General features: G+C 39.7%; 1 protein-coding gene across 1 annotated transcript in view; it reads left to right on the forward strand.

The window, feature by feature from the left end:
- Positions 1–154: 154 nt before the first annotated feature.
- Positions 155–14,827, forward strand: part of LOC147061602 (cadherin-4-like) — a 98,092-nt gene continuing 83,419 nt past the window's right edge. The window contains exons 1-2 of the mRNA XM_085919594.1: positions 155–257; positions 6,186–6,209. Coding sequence (XP_085775720.1) covers positions 155–257; positions 6,186–6,209 — 127 coding nt within the window. The remainder of the gene's footprint in view (positions 258–6,185; positions 6,210–14,827) is intronic.

Here is a 14,827-nt window from a genome sequence, read left to right on the forward strand (position 1 = left end):
AAGATATTATTCTGGGAATTCTGTGAAAACATGAACAAAATAACCAGGAGCATCATCATAAGTACTCAATTTAAAGGTTAGGATTTATCGTAGAAAATGCAAAGCAAATTAATGCTGTTGGTTAAAGAAATAACCCAGTGTCAGACAATCCGAGATGTGCCATATCAAGAACAGCGACCCTTACAACAGTGAACTCAGGATAGACAGCTTGTTCTTATCTCTCAGGAGACCTGCTGGAAGTCTGCTGTGTGACGACGGTAATGACAATCATTCTTTCGGCCGTGACCTTATTCTCCTTTACGATAACGCGGCTCCAAACCAAAACCTTAGCAAAGAAGAAAGGAATATTTCACAAGGAGAACTATTGCGTCCTTTTAAGTCGAATAACGCAGACGTAAGAAAAAGTTATTTCTTATTCCTTGAGTTCCTTTCTTAAAAACAGTTTAATTTCATTTGGAAAGCATGTCAACATCCATCCATTCCCCCAATGGTTTATCGTTAGTGTTAAAAATGAATTTCTGACAGTTGCTTTGCTTTCGAATAAATATACCTGAAGTCCGTACGGAGATACAGTTTCTTTTCATGCCCTGTTGTCACTTTGCACGTTCCTTTCTTTCATTATTAAAATATCCATTTGTTAGCTGAGTTAGGGAGGTGCTAATTGCATTTGTCATCTCCTTGTAAGTAATAAAATAGCTTTCAGCTCTTACTGACTTGACTCTCAACCTTGCTTCTTCTGTTCATACAACCGTCATTTGCTCCAAAAGCTCTCCCTGCCTCTGTAATTCTGAACAAACAAGCACAGTATAAAGAGTGCGTGCGCTAATTTAATATTATGTAGCCAATGTTTTCGAGTGTTAGTGCTGCACACTTGAATTTTTCAAGTGCGCAGGTGTGTCCTTTGTCGAACAAAACACATAATTGTTTGAAAACATCTTTTGGAATAAATTATTTTACAACATACTGCAACAATTTCTTTCCCATTCTGTGAATCAGTTTTTATAAAATAATTACCGAGACATGTCAAGATATGTGTTGTTGTCAAGCAGTGTTGTTGTTTTTCAGTAGACTAATTAATTCTATGAAATGTGAAGATAGTTCAATTGAAAAAGGATACTTGTTTCTTGACCATTTTTTTACAAGCCAAAAGTTTCAACCAGTCTTCTTCAAGGTTTCAGTGATTACTATTGATAGAGAACAGTGATAAAATTTGAAAGGGTATCGTAACGAATCTTAAGATGGCTCTGAGAGATGCTGTTCTTATCTAATAATCCTCATCGCAAGTAACTGATGAAAAAAAACACCAGCTATCTTCAAATGATATCAGTGCCGCTGTATAAGCTTGGAATGACGTTATCTTTTACTTAGTGGCCACTCATATTAGTTTTAGCTTTCTTCATTTTGTGTGTGCGTGTGTGAGTGCGTGTGTGTGTGTGTGTGTGTGTGTGTGTGTGTGTGTGTGTGTGTGTGTGTGTGTGTGTGTGTGTGTGTGTGTGTGTGTGTGTGTGTGTGTGTGTGTGTGTGTGTGTGTGTGTGTGTGTGTGTGTGTGTAGATATGCGTGTCTGAGCAAGAACGATGACCATGCATGAACTACATTTTCTGAATAAATACAGATAAATTGTACATTGAAAAATGATATATATCATCTTAGTTAGTAATAATGAGAGCCTTTAGCCCTTCCTAATATTATATCCCACTTACTTTTTCTATATGCAAATAAGGGAATTAATAGACCAATATCATGTTTAACATTTGCATAATATTTATAACTGCTTCAATATAAGTTTATAGTGCTCTACAAGGATTTTGTAGTTTGTGACTGAGAAAAAAAAAAATCATTAGCTTTTCTTCATCCTGCATCCTATTTCTGTTGCTATTGAGGTCCTTAAGAAACCGCCAAGGGTGAAAATGAGATGTTACTACATTTTAAATATTTGTGTGGTTTGGTTTAATATGAAGCAATGCAATAAACATTTTGTGAAGAATCCAACCTTTCACCTCTAGTGGGAATACTGCATAATGCATACCCTCAAGAGGAAGATTAATAGCAGATATGTATTTTTATTTGTGCACACAGTTTCTAAAGAGTCAGTTTGAAGCCCTTTTTCCCTTTTGTGTCCATTTGAATCTGAACAGATGGCCAATCCTTTGTGTGAACTTTCACATTTTTTATAATTTTTTCTATGATAATATTTCAAGCAAAGCAAAATTAGAAAGTGAAACAGAATCTCTTCAGCGGTCGCTATTTATTAAAACAAAAATTTGCATCCGATAAAGGGAGAGTGAAATGTATCGCAATAATATGCAAATAACGCTTTGTTCACTCAGTGACCGACCTGCCAAGGGTGTCGCTGGGCAAAGATCTCACAACAAGAAATGGGGTGAAAGATAAAAGAGGAAACTAAATAAAACACAGGAAATCATACACTACATAAAATAGGTGTGTATATATTCATAAAACAAAGTGGATGTGAAAAAGAAAGAAGGGTTTCTTTCCTTTCTGATTTGCAGGTGACAGTCAGAACTGAGAAAGGACCACTGTTCTGTAAGTGAAGGTCAAATCTAAAGCTGTTTTTGTTTAGACTACCACTGGCGCAGGGAAAGCAAAAATAAAGCTTTTGGTGTTGTTTCACCCCCCACCACCACCCATTCTTTCAATCTCGCTTTATTGATGTAGGAGACTGCAGATTAATGGATGTATAAGCAGGATTTACTGTAGTTTAAAATACTCCCAAAGGAAAATTTTCAATTTTAATATGAGACTCAAGCTACCATTTATTTTTAATTTAATGATCTGTCCTTGTACGTGACGAGCAACAGGCAAGGCGAGGCGGTTTTTATTTATGCAGCACATTACGTACACAAGGCAACTCAATGCGCAGGCGGTTCCGATCCATTCATTCAAGATGACGGTTGAAAGATCATCGTGCGTTTTACGATCAGAATGGCCCATGACAAACGAACCAAGTGAAAGTACGTAACCACAGTTATGTTCTGCTCAGATTAAGGATTGCAGTCTGTCATCATCCCAGTGTCCAAGCAGTCTGGCTGCAAATCTGAGCCAATGACCTGGCACCAGAACTCGAGCTATAGCAAGGCGGTTTAAACGGGGGTAGTTCCCTCGGGCAGAGCCGAACACTTGCGGCTCACCGACCCCGCGGCCCGAGCTCTAATATCTGATCAAGAACCATCTGTTGAGGCGACCAGAGCCTAGGCACGCTCCCAGTACCCCTTCCTGCTGACTGACCTCTCCAAGGAGAGCCTGATGGGATATCAAGCTGTTAAGCAAGCTATTAGATTGAATCTGATTCCAATTCGGACAGCAATACAGACAAATGAACATGACAAAATGCCAAAGATAGGCTCAACTCAATTGTGAAAAAAAAACATAGCAACAAACAGTAGGCATGTAAAATTCTGGATTATTATACTCTCAAATCAAAGTAAAGCCCAATGGTTTTAAAATACGACACAAATTCTGAACTGACAAATCAACAAATATAATTCCATTAGCAATACACATATTTATATATTCTACTTTACCATTTCTTGTCCAAAGTGATTTACTGTGAGTAAAACTGCACAAATGCAGCCGGTAATTAAGAGTGTGACAAAAGTGCACTCCTCTTGAAGTTTGATTTGCTCGTACAAGAGTTTTTTGCTCCTCGTCGAGTCACACAAGGCCATTTGCCAGCCGTCGATAACAGTTGGCTAATGGCTAATGTGCCACACAAGACTGATGCTGCACTTGCTGTTTTCATTTTGCTGCTGCAGTGCAGTAATTAATCCAGCTAAAACCTTTGTGCTCACAAAATAAATGCTTTCCATTTTCATTAATAGATAACTCATTAGTACGTAATGGGCAGGAAGACAAAATTCCCTGTGCAAAAGGTAACGTGAGTGCGTGTTGCTCTGCTGGTTTGTACATATACAACACTTTCTTGGTCTCCATGGAAGCAGCACTGGTATTTCCAAAAGACACGGATACTTGTAGACAAATAATGGGATCTATTCTTTGATAGGTAACCTGAAAACCTACCTTTTCCGCTAAGCAAAATTCGTGACTGTAATCTCCTTATAAATTTGACTGATGTAAATTAGATCATGTTAATTCATAAATCTAAAATCGGTCCTTTTGTTTCGAGTAACAAAACACATCACCGTACTAAAGTGAGGTAGCCAGATATATGAAAAGACAGATACCGTGTCAGAAATCAATCTTCAGGCATGAATTGTGTGGTCCTTCACAATGCTGACTAGCGTGTAGGTGGTGTGTGATTGACTCCAATAAGTGATTGCGACTGGGATCTCAGCTGAGTTGGGCTGCGGCACCAATTTTCTTTCTTCCATTACTCACAAATGTCTTTTGGTTTGTCAAAAACAAGAGTATCAATTACTGTCCATGGAGATCAACGTTGCAATGTAGAAAACACAGAAGTCAGTTCAACAACTCTAGTTAAATCTATATGTGGACCATTGAAAAGACAAAAAAAGTGTTGAATTATAATTAACACTCTAATTACCTGATGTTGTTGTTAACGTCTCTCATTAATAGAGTTGATGCTTATTACTGTGTTCTTCCAAAATAAAAGTGAGAAATGCTTTGTGCAAGCACCAATGAGGACTTTTAATTTGGGATCTTGTTACTTTACTACAAAGACTTCCTGTGTGATTGACAGCAGTAATTTGGGCAGTACTCAGAGAACAACCACTGAAAAAGTACATCCTGGTGCTTTAGAATCTCATGTTTTTAATTAGTGCAAAGCTAATTGACCATTTTTCATGTTTAAATGTGATATTTGTTTATTGGTTTTCTTTTTATCAACTCAGTCACGGTTGATTAATGTTATTTTAATGGGTCATGAATATATACATCTGGAGATGACTATGCTTTATGTACTGAGCTATGCATAGTATGCCGTTTGACTTAATTAGATGATCCACAAAGAAGACACAAAAAAACATTCACGGTATATTTATTCTTAGTTTGGAAATTACGTAAAAAACTTTTCCATCTCCAGGCATGCTGAAACGTTATTTGGCTTCCACGCATCCTTTGGGATGTGCAAACCTGCGTCGGCATATGGCCTACTTTACATAATACTCCAAGCCACAAGGGTACTGCCGCGGGCCCAAAGGCAAATCGGGACGTCACTCATACATTCACTTCAAATTAAGCTTTAAATTCATTCACTTTATGCTGCTGATATAGCTGTGAAGTGTGGCGCTTTCAAACTGCAACTAAGAGAAGAAGGAAGTGTTTTGGGCCATGGCAATGCCATGACAGTTACTCATTTTTTTTTTCCCACTAAGGGACTGACTGCATAAAATTTGGCCTTGTCAGACATGCTTGGCCATACTTTGTGCTCCTGATGGTGTACGCCGAGATCTATTTGACTGGGCCATCTTGAGTGACACCCATCCATTTATCAAGTACCCTCACGGTCACGGGTTAGCTGAAGCCTTTTCCAGCTAAGAGAGCTAGGGCACTCCTTGACCTGTTCACAATCCCATTTGTTAATCTTGAAATCTAGAAAAAAAAATGTTAATCTCAAAAAAGTTTTTTCTAGATTAACATTGTTAGATGATTTTTTGCAGATTCTACAATAATAATAATAATAATCATCATAATAATAGTTATTATTATGATGATGATTATTATTATTATTATTAGGGAAGCATAGCTTCTAGCATACACAGGACTCCTTTCTGTTTTTTTACGTCAAACTTTTTGTCCATTATTGTCTGCCCAAGAGCACATCCCATGGGCCGGCAATGGATTGTAGGCTTTTGGAAAAAAATAAAAAATAGTCGAAAATGCTTTCCGAAAGGATTTGATTTGCTGTGTCTTAGTGCTCTTCAGCAGTGTCCAAGGGTGCTCCGGGTGAATTGTTTAAGAGATAGAGGTCTGGCCACTCTCGCCTCTCTACTTAAGGCCTCTCTGCCATGTGTTTTGCTCACATCCTCCACCTGGTTGTTTCTTTCTGAATATAGAAAAGCTGTTTAGTCTTTTTTTGTGTGTGGACCTCTTGTCTTCTGTATGGTATTTGTTTTAATGTTTATTCAGGCTCAAGTGTAAAATAAGAACTTAATTCCTTTTCCTGTATTTAATGTCATGAACTGGATTTTGTGTGGCTAGTACAGCATGATTCATTCATGTGTGTCTTCTCTCTTCTTTCTGCAGCTGCCATTGTGTCATCACATAAAGGTAAGAGGGATCTGTATGACATTTTTGCAAATGATCCAAATGTGTCTTGAATCAATAAGTTTTAGGTTTTTATTACTTATATTCATTACTTATATTTATGACTTATACTTTCTTGAGTTTTAATGTATTCTGTCAAAAGTCATATAGGATAGTTGATGTTAAATGTTAAATCAAGCATCTTTATTGTTCCAAATGTTATTCCAAAGGTTATATCAGTACATAGTGCTATAGAGTCAACATTTTTTGCGACAAGTGTATCATGCCCATGACCCCCACCCCACCTCATATACAGACATACACAGATCGTTTTCCGTCTCTTATATACGATGATAGGCAGTATATGACACTGTCACACAGGCCTATAAAGGTAAGTGATGTAGGCTGGCCAGGCTGATGAATGTTGAAGGGCCAGCATAGCGTACATCATCCCGTCACCGCCTCACTCGCATATATTTTGGAATGAGAGGATGATAAATTATGCCACACATCATGACAATGAGTGAGTGCTCACTTAAAGTGGCTGCCGTCCATCTATAGCTGGCCCGATTTCTTTTGTCTATTCAACTAAGTCAGAAATATTTATAAACACTCTCCAAGTCTTGCGGTGTTATTGCTGTGGTGAAAAATATTGTTTGTATGTCCATACATGACTGACAGACGTGACTTTGATGGAGCCCGTCTGGGCTGACGAGACGCGAGACCTTGGGGCAAAGAGTTTGGGCAACAACAAATAGAACCGACAAGACACTGCGTGCATATGCATTTGATATTTGCTAGCGTATGAATGATGGATATAGTAGAACATTTGTGCCGGCTGACTTCTCAATCCATCTCAATTAATCTTTATAGATGTCTGTCTCTGTTCAAAATCTACATTGCTACTTGTTCCTTGTTTGACTGAAGGGCATGTGGGAGTTAGATTTCCAATAACCTTTCCTTCTGTCCCCACCCATAAGATGATTAATACATGAGCTTGTCATAACACGACCTCCTTCGTTAGTTTTGTTGTGCCCCCCTCGCCGTGACATCCCTATCCAACTGCCTCACCCACCCCTCTTTGCCACATGAAGTATATTTCTGCCACCTGTGCTGCAAAAACAGTCTCTCTGCGACATCGCACTAATTTCATTTTGAAAATGCCAGCAATAAATTTATCAAATGGACTGAATCGAATCGGAGTCACACGCACAGCCATCCGTCACGGGCTGTCCCCTCAGGGGGCTGTGGGCGTAGTTAAGCCGGCCAAAAAGCTCTGCCAGCGGCGGGAGCAGAAGACTTAGTGTTGAGACTTCGTGGTGAGAAGAAAACCAAATGAATGCACTTAAGGACAAGCATCCCTGCACATGTGCTTGAATGCACGTTAACTCAAACATGCGTGCGGCTTCTCGTGAGTTCATAGAGGTCAGTGTTAATTCTCAAACACGCTCTTGATAGAATGTCAGTAAACCACTTGGAATGTTGGTGCGCTAGATGAGTCATTGATCAACCACGATCTGAGTTAATTGATTGTTTTGCTGCTTTCTCCTTCTAAATCCCTCTCGAGTCAGCCACTAACTCTGAGCTTCATCCCCTTTGCTGCCTCAGGTTCACACGCTCTATGCCGTGCCCTTCCCCTTCTCATCCTCTGTACTCCAGTTTGACACCTTTGCCTCATGCTCTAAATGCCTTTGTCCCCGCGTTGCTTTAGTGTCAGCGCTCTTTGTCTCCGCCTATCTTTTGTTTCTCTCCACTTCACCATTTATCAGTATGCAGGTTAAGCCAGGCATGAGTGAGGGTAAAGAAGCTTAGCGCTAACAGGGCTAATGAAGTCAGATCCTATAATTCCTCTAACGGGTATCAGTGGCGCTACTCTGTCAAGCCTATAGGCATTTGAGGATCAGATGAAATGCAGAATTGTGAGGAAAAAAAAAAATCAACAAACCATAAAACATGCATGTGCTCCTTACAATTTGCTGACGTGATACGAAAAGGGAGAGCTATTCTTCTATCGGACTATTGTCAGGTACCCTTGAGCAAGACACCCTACCCTTGACAGCAGAGGTCTCCAACGTGGTGTATTCAAATTACAAAGATGCTGAGCAAAGTGAATTTGGAATTGAGGTTTTCTTCACTTATGCATTATCTTCCCATCTCGTTTAAGAGCTGTAAAAGCCAAAGCTGTAAACGATGCTAAAACATCACAGTCTAAGGTAAGGTACTAATTTGTCACTGCGGCCTTTGATATCGCCAAAATGATCCCTGTTGAGTGTATAGAAACTTTTATAAAGAACAATTCTTCATCTATTGTATCAGGGAGAAAATTCCAAATTAATACCCCAGTCTAAAATGGGAATTTAGCTTTTTCCCAAATGAAGGATTTGAAAATGGAGGATCGGGATTTCCCCATTTACAGGCAGTAAAAGTGATGAACATGCTGTTAAAGTACAGATATGGGATAAATTCAACAGACTCACGTTAGCATTTTATATCAAGTGAGGAGACTAAAGACACTCAAGAGAAACCTGCATATGAACCTGGGTTAGCAGTGCTACACAACTTTCCAGTTGGTTCGTTTACTCCGGAGAGACACATCGCACTCAGGTAGGCCCATATGTTATATCCTCAGCTAATTCTTAGCGAACAAACCCCTGTCGGCCATTAATAATTCATGTGGAAATATTTGAAGAGTAAACTGCGTAGACTATTAAAATCTAGACCGGCACAATAGCACAAGGGCATGAATGCACAACGCAGCTTAACTCCACATACAGGTCTGTAGCCACTACAAAAAGATGTTTGTGGTCTCTATGGAAATCAGATGCTCGTTAGGAGAAAGTGGAATTCACGCACAGCCATTGCCACTATCACCTGGCACATTAGCATAGAATTGATGCTAAAGATAACAGTGGCGGGAGGTAATTAGAGTGACAGCTGGTGCAGGGACGTGTTGCATTTGTTTGATTGATCTTTTGTCAGTGTTGCTTCTGTGTTCTTCAGACAACTCGAAGATCGGCTTTCGCATTTAGCCAGTAAACACCTAAAGTTGAAATGTTAAAGATAACCACGCCCCCTAAGTCAACAAATTCCAGCACTGCCACCTTATACAGCAAGTCGTTGTTGTCGTTTGACTTTAATATTTTGCACATTTGCGTTTGATGCATGCAGCGTTTGCTCGTTTTCTGTTCAAAGTCTGTGATGTTAAACCGGACAAATATTCTGAAATTATTTTGTTTCATTTTTGTATACTTGCATGTATAAACAACTCAATACTAAAATTTGTGGGCAAGGGGGAGCATATTGAGTTTGGCAATGTGTCTGTGCCCCAGAAAATTTGGGAGCCCTTATATTTTTCCCACAACCAATTAAGAAAATTAGAAGAAATAGACCACCATATTAATCCCAAAGCAAAAGTGAGTGCTTGACCGTTACCGTTCGATGGCCTCTTAAACTTTTTAGCGTCTACTGATGAGTTCATCCAAGTATATAACGATACATTAGCATGTAGGTTAATACGAATGTGCCCGCTACATGCTTTAATACTGTTGTGTAGCTCACATCTATTGAGCATTTCTCATCGATGCTTCCAGCCAGAGGAAGGCAATTAGAGTCATCAGGTTGCGTCTGGGGAGCAGAGAAGCTCTAAGAAACCACAGAAAGGCGAAACAGAAGGATTAGACTGGCTCCATCCTCATCTAGCTCTGCGCTGCCTGCAGGTAGCCAGGATAAGAAGATTCTGGGAATGGGACTGGATGTTTTTATCCCATTAAAAGCCTGTTATCAGTTTTCCTTGGGCACTAAGATTTGAGCTACAATGGCTCTGTGGCGTCTCCCAACCTAATGTTTTCTGTTGTGGTCATATTTATCGGAATCACAGCAAGTAATTCTAGCCAAACATTACGACCTTATGTTTCAGGAGATTGCAGTCAGATTCTTGTTTCCCAAGACTGACCTGACCTAAAGATTCTCAGTCATCTAGTCATCTTTCTCTTGCCCAAGTGGTATTTTGTTGTCTAATAAAAACAAGAAGAGGGAGCCGTGGATGATTTCTTGCGGATGTAAACAACTTGGATTAAAAAAAAAGTGTTCTCTTCATTCTTTTTACCGTATTTTTCGCACCAAAAGGCGCACTGGACTATAAGGCGCACCCTCATCGAATTTTTTATTTTAGAAATTATTTTATACATAGGGCGCACCGGAGTAAAAGGCGCATAAAATGGAAGCTATACTGCAACAAACTGAGGTTGACTAGGGTTGCGGTATGCATCCACCAGCCAATAACCAATGAGCCCTCTGTAAACAACTCCGTTTCTCAAACTATCTCCTATAAAATGATCAGAACTGACTAAAGTTTGATATAACGCATTGGTACTGCTTACCTATGTTTCCCTTCCATATTGATCCGTAAATTTACTCGAAACATTAAAAGAGCAGCCTATTTAGACATAAAATAGCCTCGTGCGTATAGCAGCTATCACTATAGTATTAGCCACCTGCAAACTCCCATGAGCCTCAGCTCGCAGACTCACTCCCATGAGCCTCAGCAAAGTGTAAACAATCCCGTTTCTCAAACGAGCTCCTATAAAATGATCGGAACTGACTAAAGTTGGATCTAACACATTGGTACTGCTTACCTATGTTTCCTTTCCATATCGATCCGTAAATTTACTCGAAACATTAACGGAGCAGCCTATTTTGAAATGAAATAGCCTCACGGGTACCACAGCTATTCAGCGACGCCCCTGACCACGGTTGCCATAATGCTGGTAAACAATGCGACCTTGTAATTTACTAGTTGTACTAAAACGTACTGAAACATTTTGGCAAAGCATTGTGTACAACCAGTATGGATCAACAAATTTGTCAATTGATCCATATATAAGGCGCACCAGACTAAAAGGCGCACTGTCGGCTTTTGAGAAAATCTTAGGTTTTTAGGTGCGCCTTATAGTCCGGTGCACAAGACTCTCGGCCATTGGGTTTTGTGACAACCCTGCTATAAAATATGTATGAACGAATAATAATAGTAATTGTTGCCATCTATTTGGTTTTGTTTCGTTCTTCTTCTTTTTGTCTCTTTGAAGTGCTAATCAGACGACAGTTTCCCATGTCTTTACACAGTCTTTTGTGTTGTCATTGAATTCAGCGAGATCTTTTGAGCAGCAGGGGTTGGGTAGTAGAGGGCAGACAAGGCAGTGGTGCATGGTATGGTCCTCTTCTCCACATTCATAGAGGGTTGGGCCAATTTTGTAGCCCCATCTGTTTTATTAGAAATGCGTCTTCCTTGGGTGCTACTCACTAGTGACATAATTTCACCAATCAAATAGGATTCTCATGAACAGTAAATATGTGTGACACGACAGCAGTGGCAGTGCTACAAATTGAATTAAATGTATTCATTGATGAGTTTAAAGTTCAACCGTTGTCACTACAGTAAAAAGATTGTGTTCATATCCAAGGTACAACTGGGCACTATGAATGCCCCATAAAAAAATAAAAAAAAACTTCCTACTGGGTGTTACTCTCATACACTGTTGCTGCAGCCTTCCACACTAATGCTACACTTGTCAGAGATACTTGACCATGCTTTGGGGCTTTTTATAGGATAGAAGCTAGAGATGTCATACCCTGTTACAAAATAAGGCACCAAATACATGAACTTCTTCTTTCCCCGAGCCACTTCCCCTCCCCCATGCCATGGGAATCACTGCCGTGGAAACAGAATCTCCCGCAAAGTGCCGACACTCACTGTGTAATAACTCGTAGCTCAGGCCCAGATAAAGAACTCCATTCATTAAAATGGCAGCTTTCGTTCTCCCCAAGAGTGACACCTTCCCCCCCAGGATTTCACCTGTGAGAATAATTTGAACATCAAGAACCAGGCTTTTACTTTTGTACTGTTTATTATCTTTTTGTTTAATTAGAGTCACTGAGGGGCAAATGTTTGAGTGTTGGTGAAGGTAGCAAAAGTGCATTTACATCAGGGTTCATTCAAGTTCACAAACCTCTGACAATAGTTTTAATGGTTTGACTTGTCGCAAGAATTTTGTTGACCTTTTTTTCCATTTAAGTGTTTTGCATCATCCTCTCTAGCACCAAATGCTACATTTATTCTTCTTCTGTCAAGAGAGCTCAACATTTATGAGTATGTACATCTTCCTTTCTCTGTCTGGCCAACCTCTATCAATCGTTATTTCAGGGTATCAAAAAAAATAGATCAACGCGAAATCTCTCCATGTATGGACAGAGAGCCTCGGTAACATTTCCGAGCCTCTTTGATACAGCTATTACTGCCATCCTGGAACATTACTTGAATTCCTTTTCTTTCTTCCTATATCCATCGACTCTGTCCTGTTTTTTCAACTTCTCTGCACTGGGCCCACCAAGTCCCCGAGCACTCGAAGACACTGACGCGTGTCGCGATCAACGGTACTCATGGGTAATGTGTAGATCGTTCGTCCTCCGGACAGGTGCGTAATAGAAGCAGGAGGACCAAGGAGAAGAGGAACAGTGGGAAATCTCTTGAGGTATGAGAATCAATTACATTGAGACTCACCGGAGCAAAGAAGCAGAACCACTTGCTGTCTTTCTTCGAGGCACTCTTCTTTTCACCCTTTTCTCCCTGTTTTCTATTTCTTGCTGTGCCTTGATTGTCGATCCACCGTCACATGGTGCCTGCAAATATGCACATGGACTTTCCCAGTCACCTGTGAAATGAAGCTTTGGTTAAAAGAGCCTGTATGCACTTGATACCGTGGTAACAAAGATGTACTTGTTCATGTCTTTATTGGCATGACCATTTGGCATAGGTTCCACTTCATAAAGCGAACTAAATCGTTCATGGCTAACTGAAACACAAAAGGTTTTGCCTGACACTCCTAAGGGAACCATGCTGTGGTTGACAAGTAATATTAGTCATCAATCATGGCCATGGATGGTCCATCAGAACTCCATCCTGTCACTTATATTTGGTGAATTGATTATGGAAAGTCTGTGTGTCTCATGGTCTACGGATGGGTTCTTGATTATGATGACAGTTCCATTATGGTTCTACATAATGTCTGCAGCTGTTTGCTGCGTTCTAATGTACCTTTTGTGAAAAGAAGAAAGCACAAGAGGCAAGGTAGTCTCATTTATATAGCTCATTTCATAGACGAGTTAAAGGCTGACTTCATTTTGGGCTGACTTCATTTATGTTAGCAGCTTATTCCATTTGCATGCAGCATATCAGTTAAATGCTGCCTCACCATGTTTAATTAGAGCTCTGGGCTCCACTAACTGACCCGGGTTTGCAGAGCTAAGAACCCTACTACATTTATTTTCAATTATAATTTTTTCTATACAGAACCAAATGACCAAATGTGTTTTTCAGTTGGATGTCCTGTTATTTGATGCAGACAGTCCATGACTGTTTTTTTCCTGGGTGTTGAGACATTCATTTCTTATTAATTTTTTGATCAGGTCTGGCTGTTGACCACTGTCTCACATCTTTTGGCTTTGCTCCCAGCAATTTCCAGACGGGCTACCAGATGATTTATTGCCATTTTCATAGGCTGCATCCATCCTTGTAGAGCTAACTAGCTGTCCGTTAGCTTGCTCCTGTTAACTGTTTTGAGACATCTATAAAGGGGTTTCATTTCCCGTTTGTACATTTACCTCCACATAAACTTTATGGTGGTGCATTTTCATCACCACGACATTCTCTAAAGAGTGTGGTTGGGGAAAGGGAAGCTGTTGCTTCTAGTCTCGTGCTAATTAGTAGACCATGCTTTTTTGACGAGGTCATGAAAAATGTTGAAAAACGGACACAACCGAGCGTATTTATACACGTATGTAATTTCTAAAATGCCATCCTGCAAATATAAGTTTCCAGGAGTATTTTATAAGGTTTCTTTCCAGGAAAAAAAAAAAAAAAAGAAGGAAGCTTATCAGCAGAGGAAAATGCAAGGCCAAGAGGAGGAAGCAGAAATGCTGTGGCAGTTTCAAAATGATGCATGGCTTTATGCTATGCTCCCTTAATTGGCACTATTAATATCAGTTAAAGTTTTAATATCTATTTATTAAAACTTGAACTTTTTGTGTGAGGCCTAATGTGAGAGGCATTAGGCCAGTTAGCTATAAAAAGCCTCAAACATAAATAGTTAATGGCACCCCTTCATCTAAGAATTCAAGAATTGCTGAAGAGAAGATAGCAAGTCTAATAATAGAATGAATTCAAACATTTAAGGCACTCCCAATCCATATTTCTGTCATACACATCTCTGGTTCACTGGTACAAAGTCCCCACCCCGCCTACTCATTATAACTTGTGCAACTTGTCAGGGGATCGCAAGGATTCACAGACTAAATTGCTTGGGTGTAAAGAGTAAACAGTGTGAATGGGTGGAATTCTCATGTGAACAGCAGCTTAATTTCTCTGTTTATATCATTAAAATTCAACCCTCTGTCAAATAATCTTTGGGAAGCCCCCTAAGTGCTGAACAGATAAATATTTTTTGTTGAGATTCTCCATCCAGACATCCACTGCCTATTGGAATTAAATATAACTCAATGATCTGGCTCTTGTTCTTTCAAACTGGGCTATCAAGAGTTTAAGCTTTGTAGATTGTTTTGAAGGAATCATCCACCTTCTCAGATGTCTC

The sequence above is a fragment of the Syngnathus leptorhynchus genome, chromosome 1 (assembly GCF_054491065.1).
Source record: "Syngnathus leptorhynchus isolate UIUO chromosome 1, UIUO_Slep, whole genome shotgun sequence".
NCBI lineage: Eukaryota > Metazoa > Chordata > Actinopteri > Syngnathiformes > Syngnathidae > Syngnathus > Syngnathus leptorhynchus.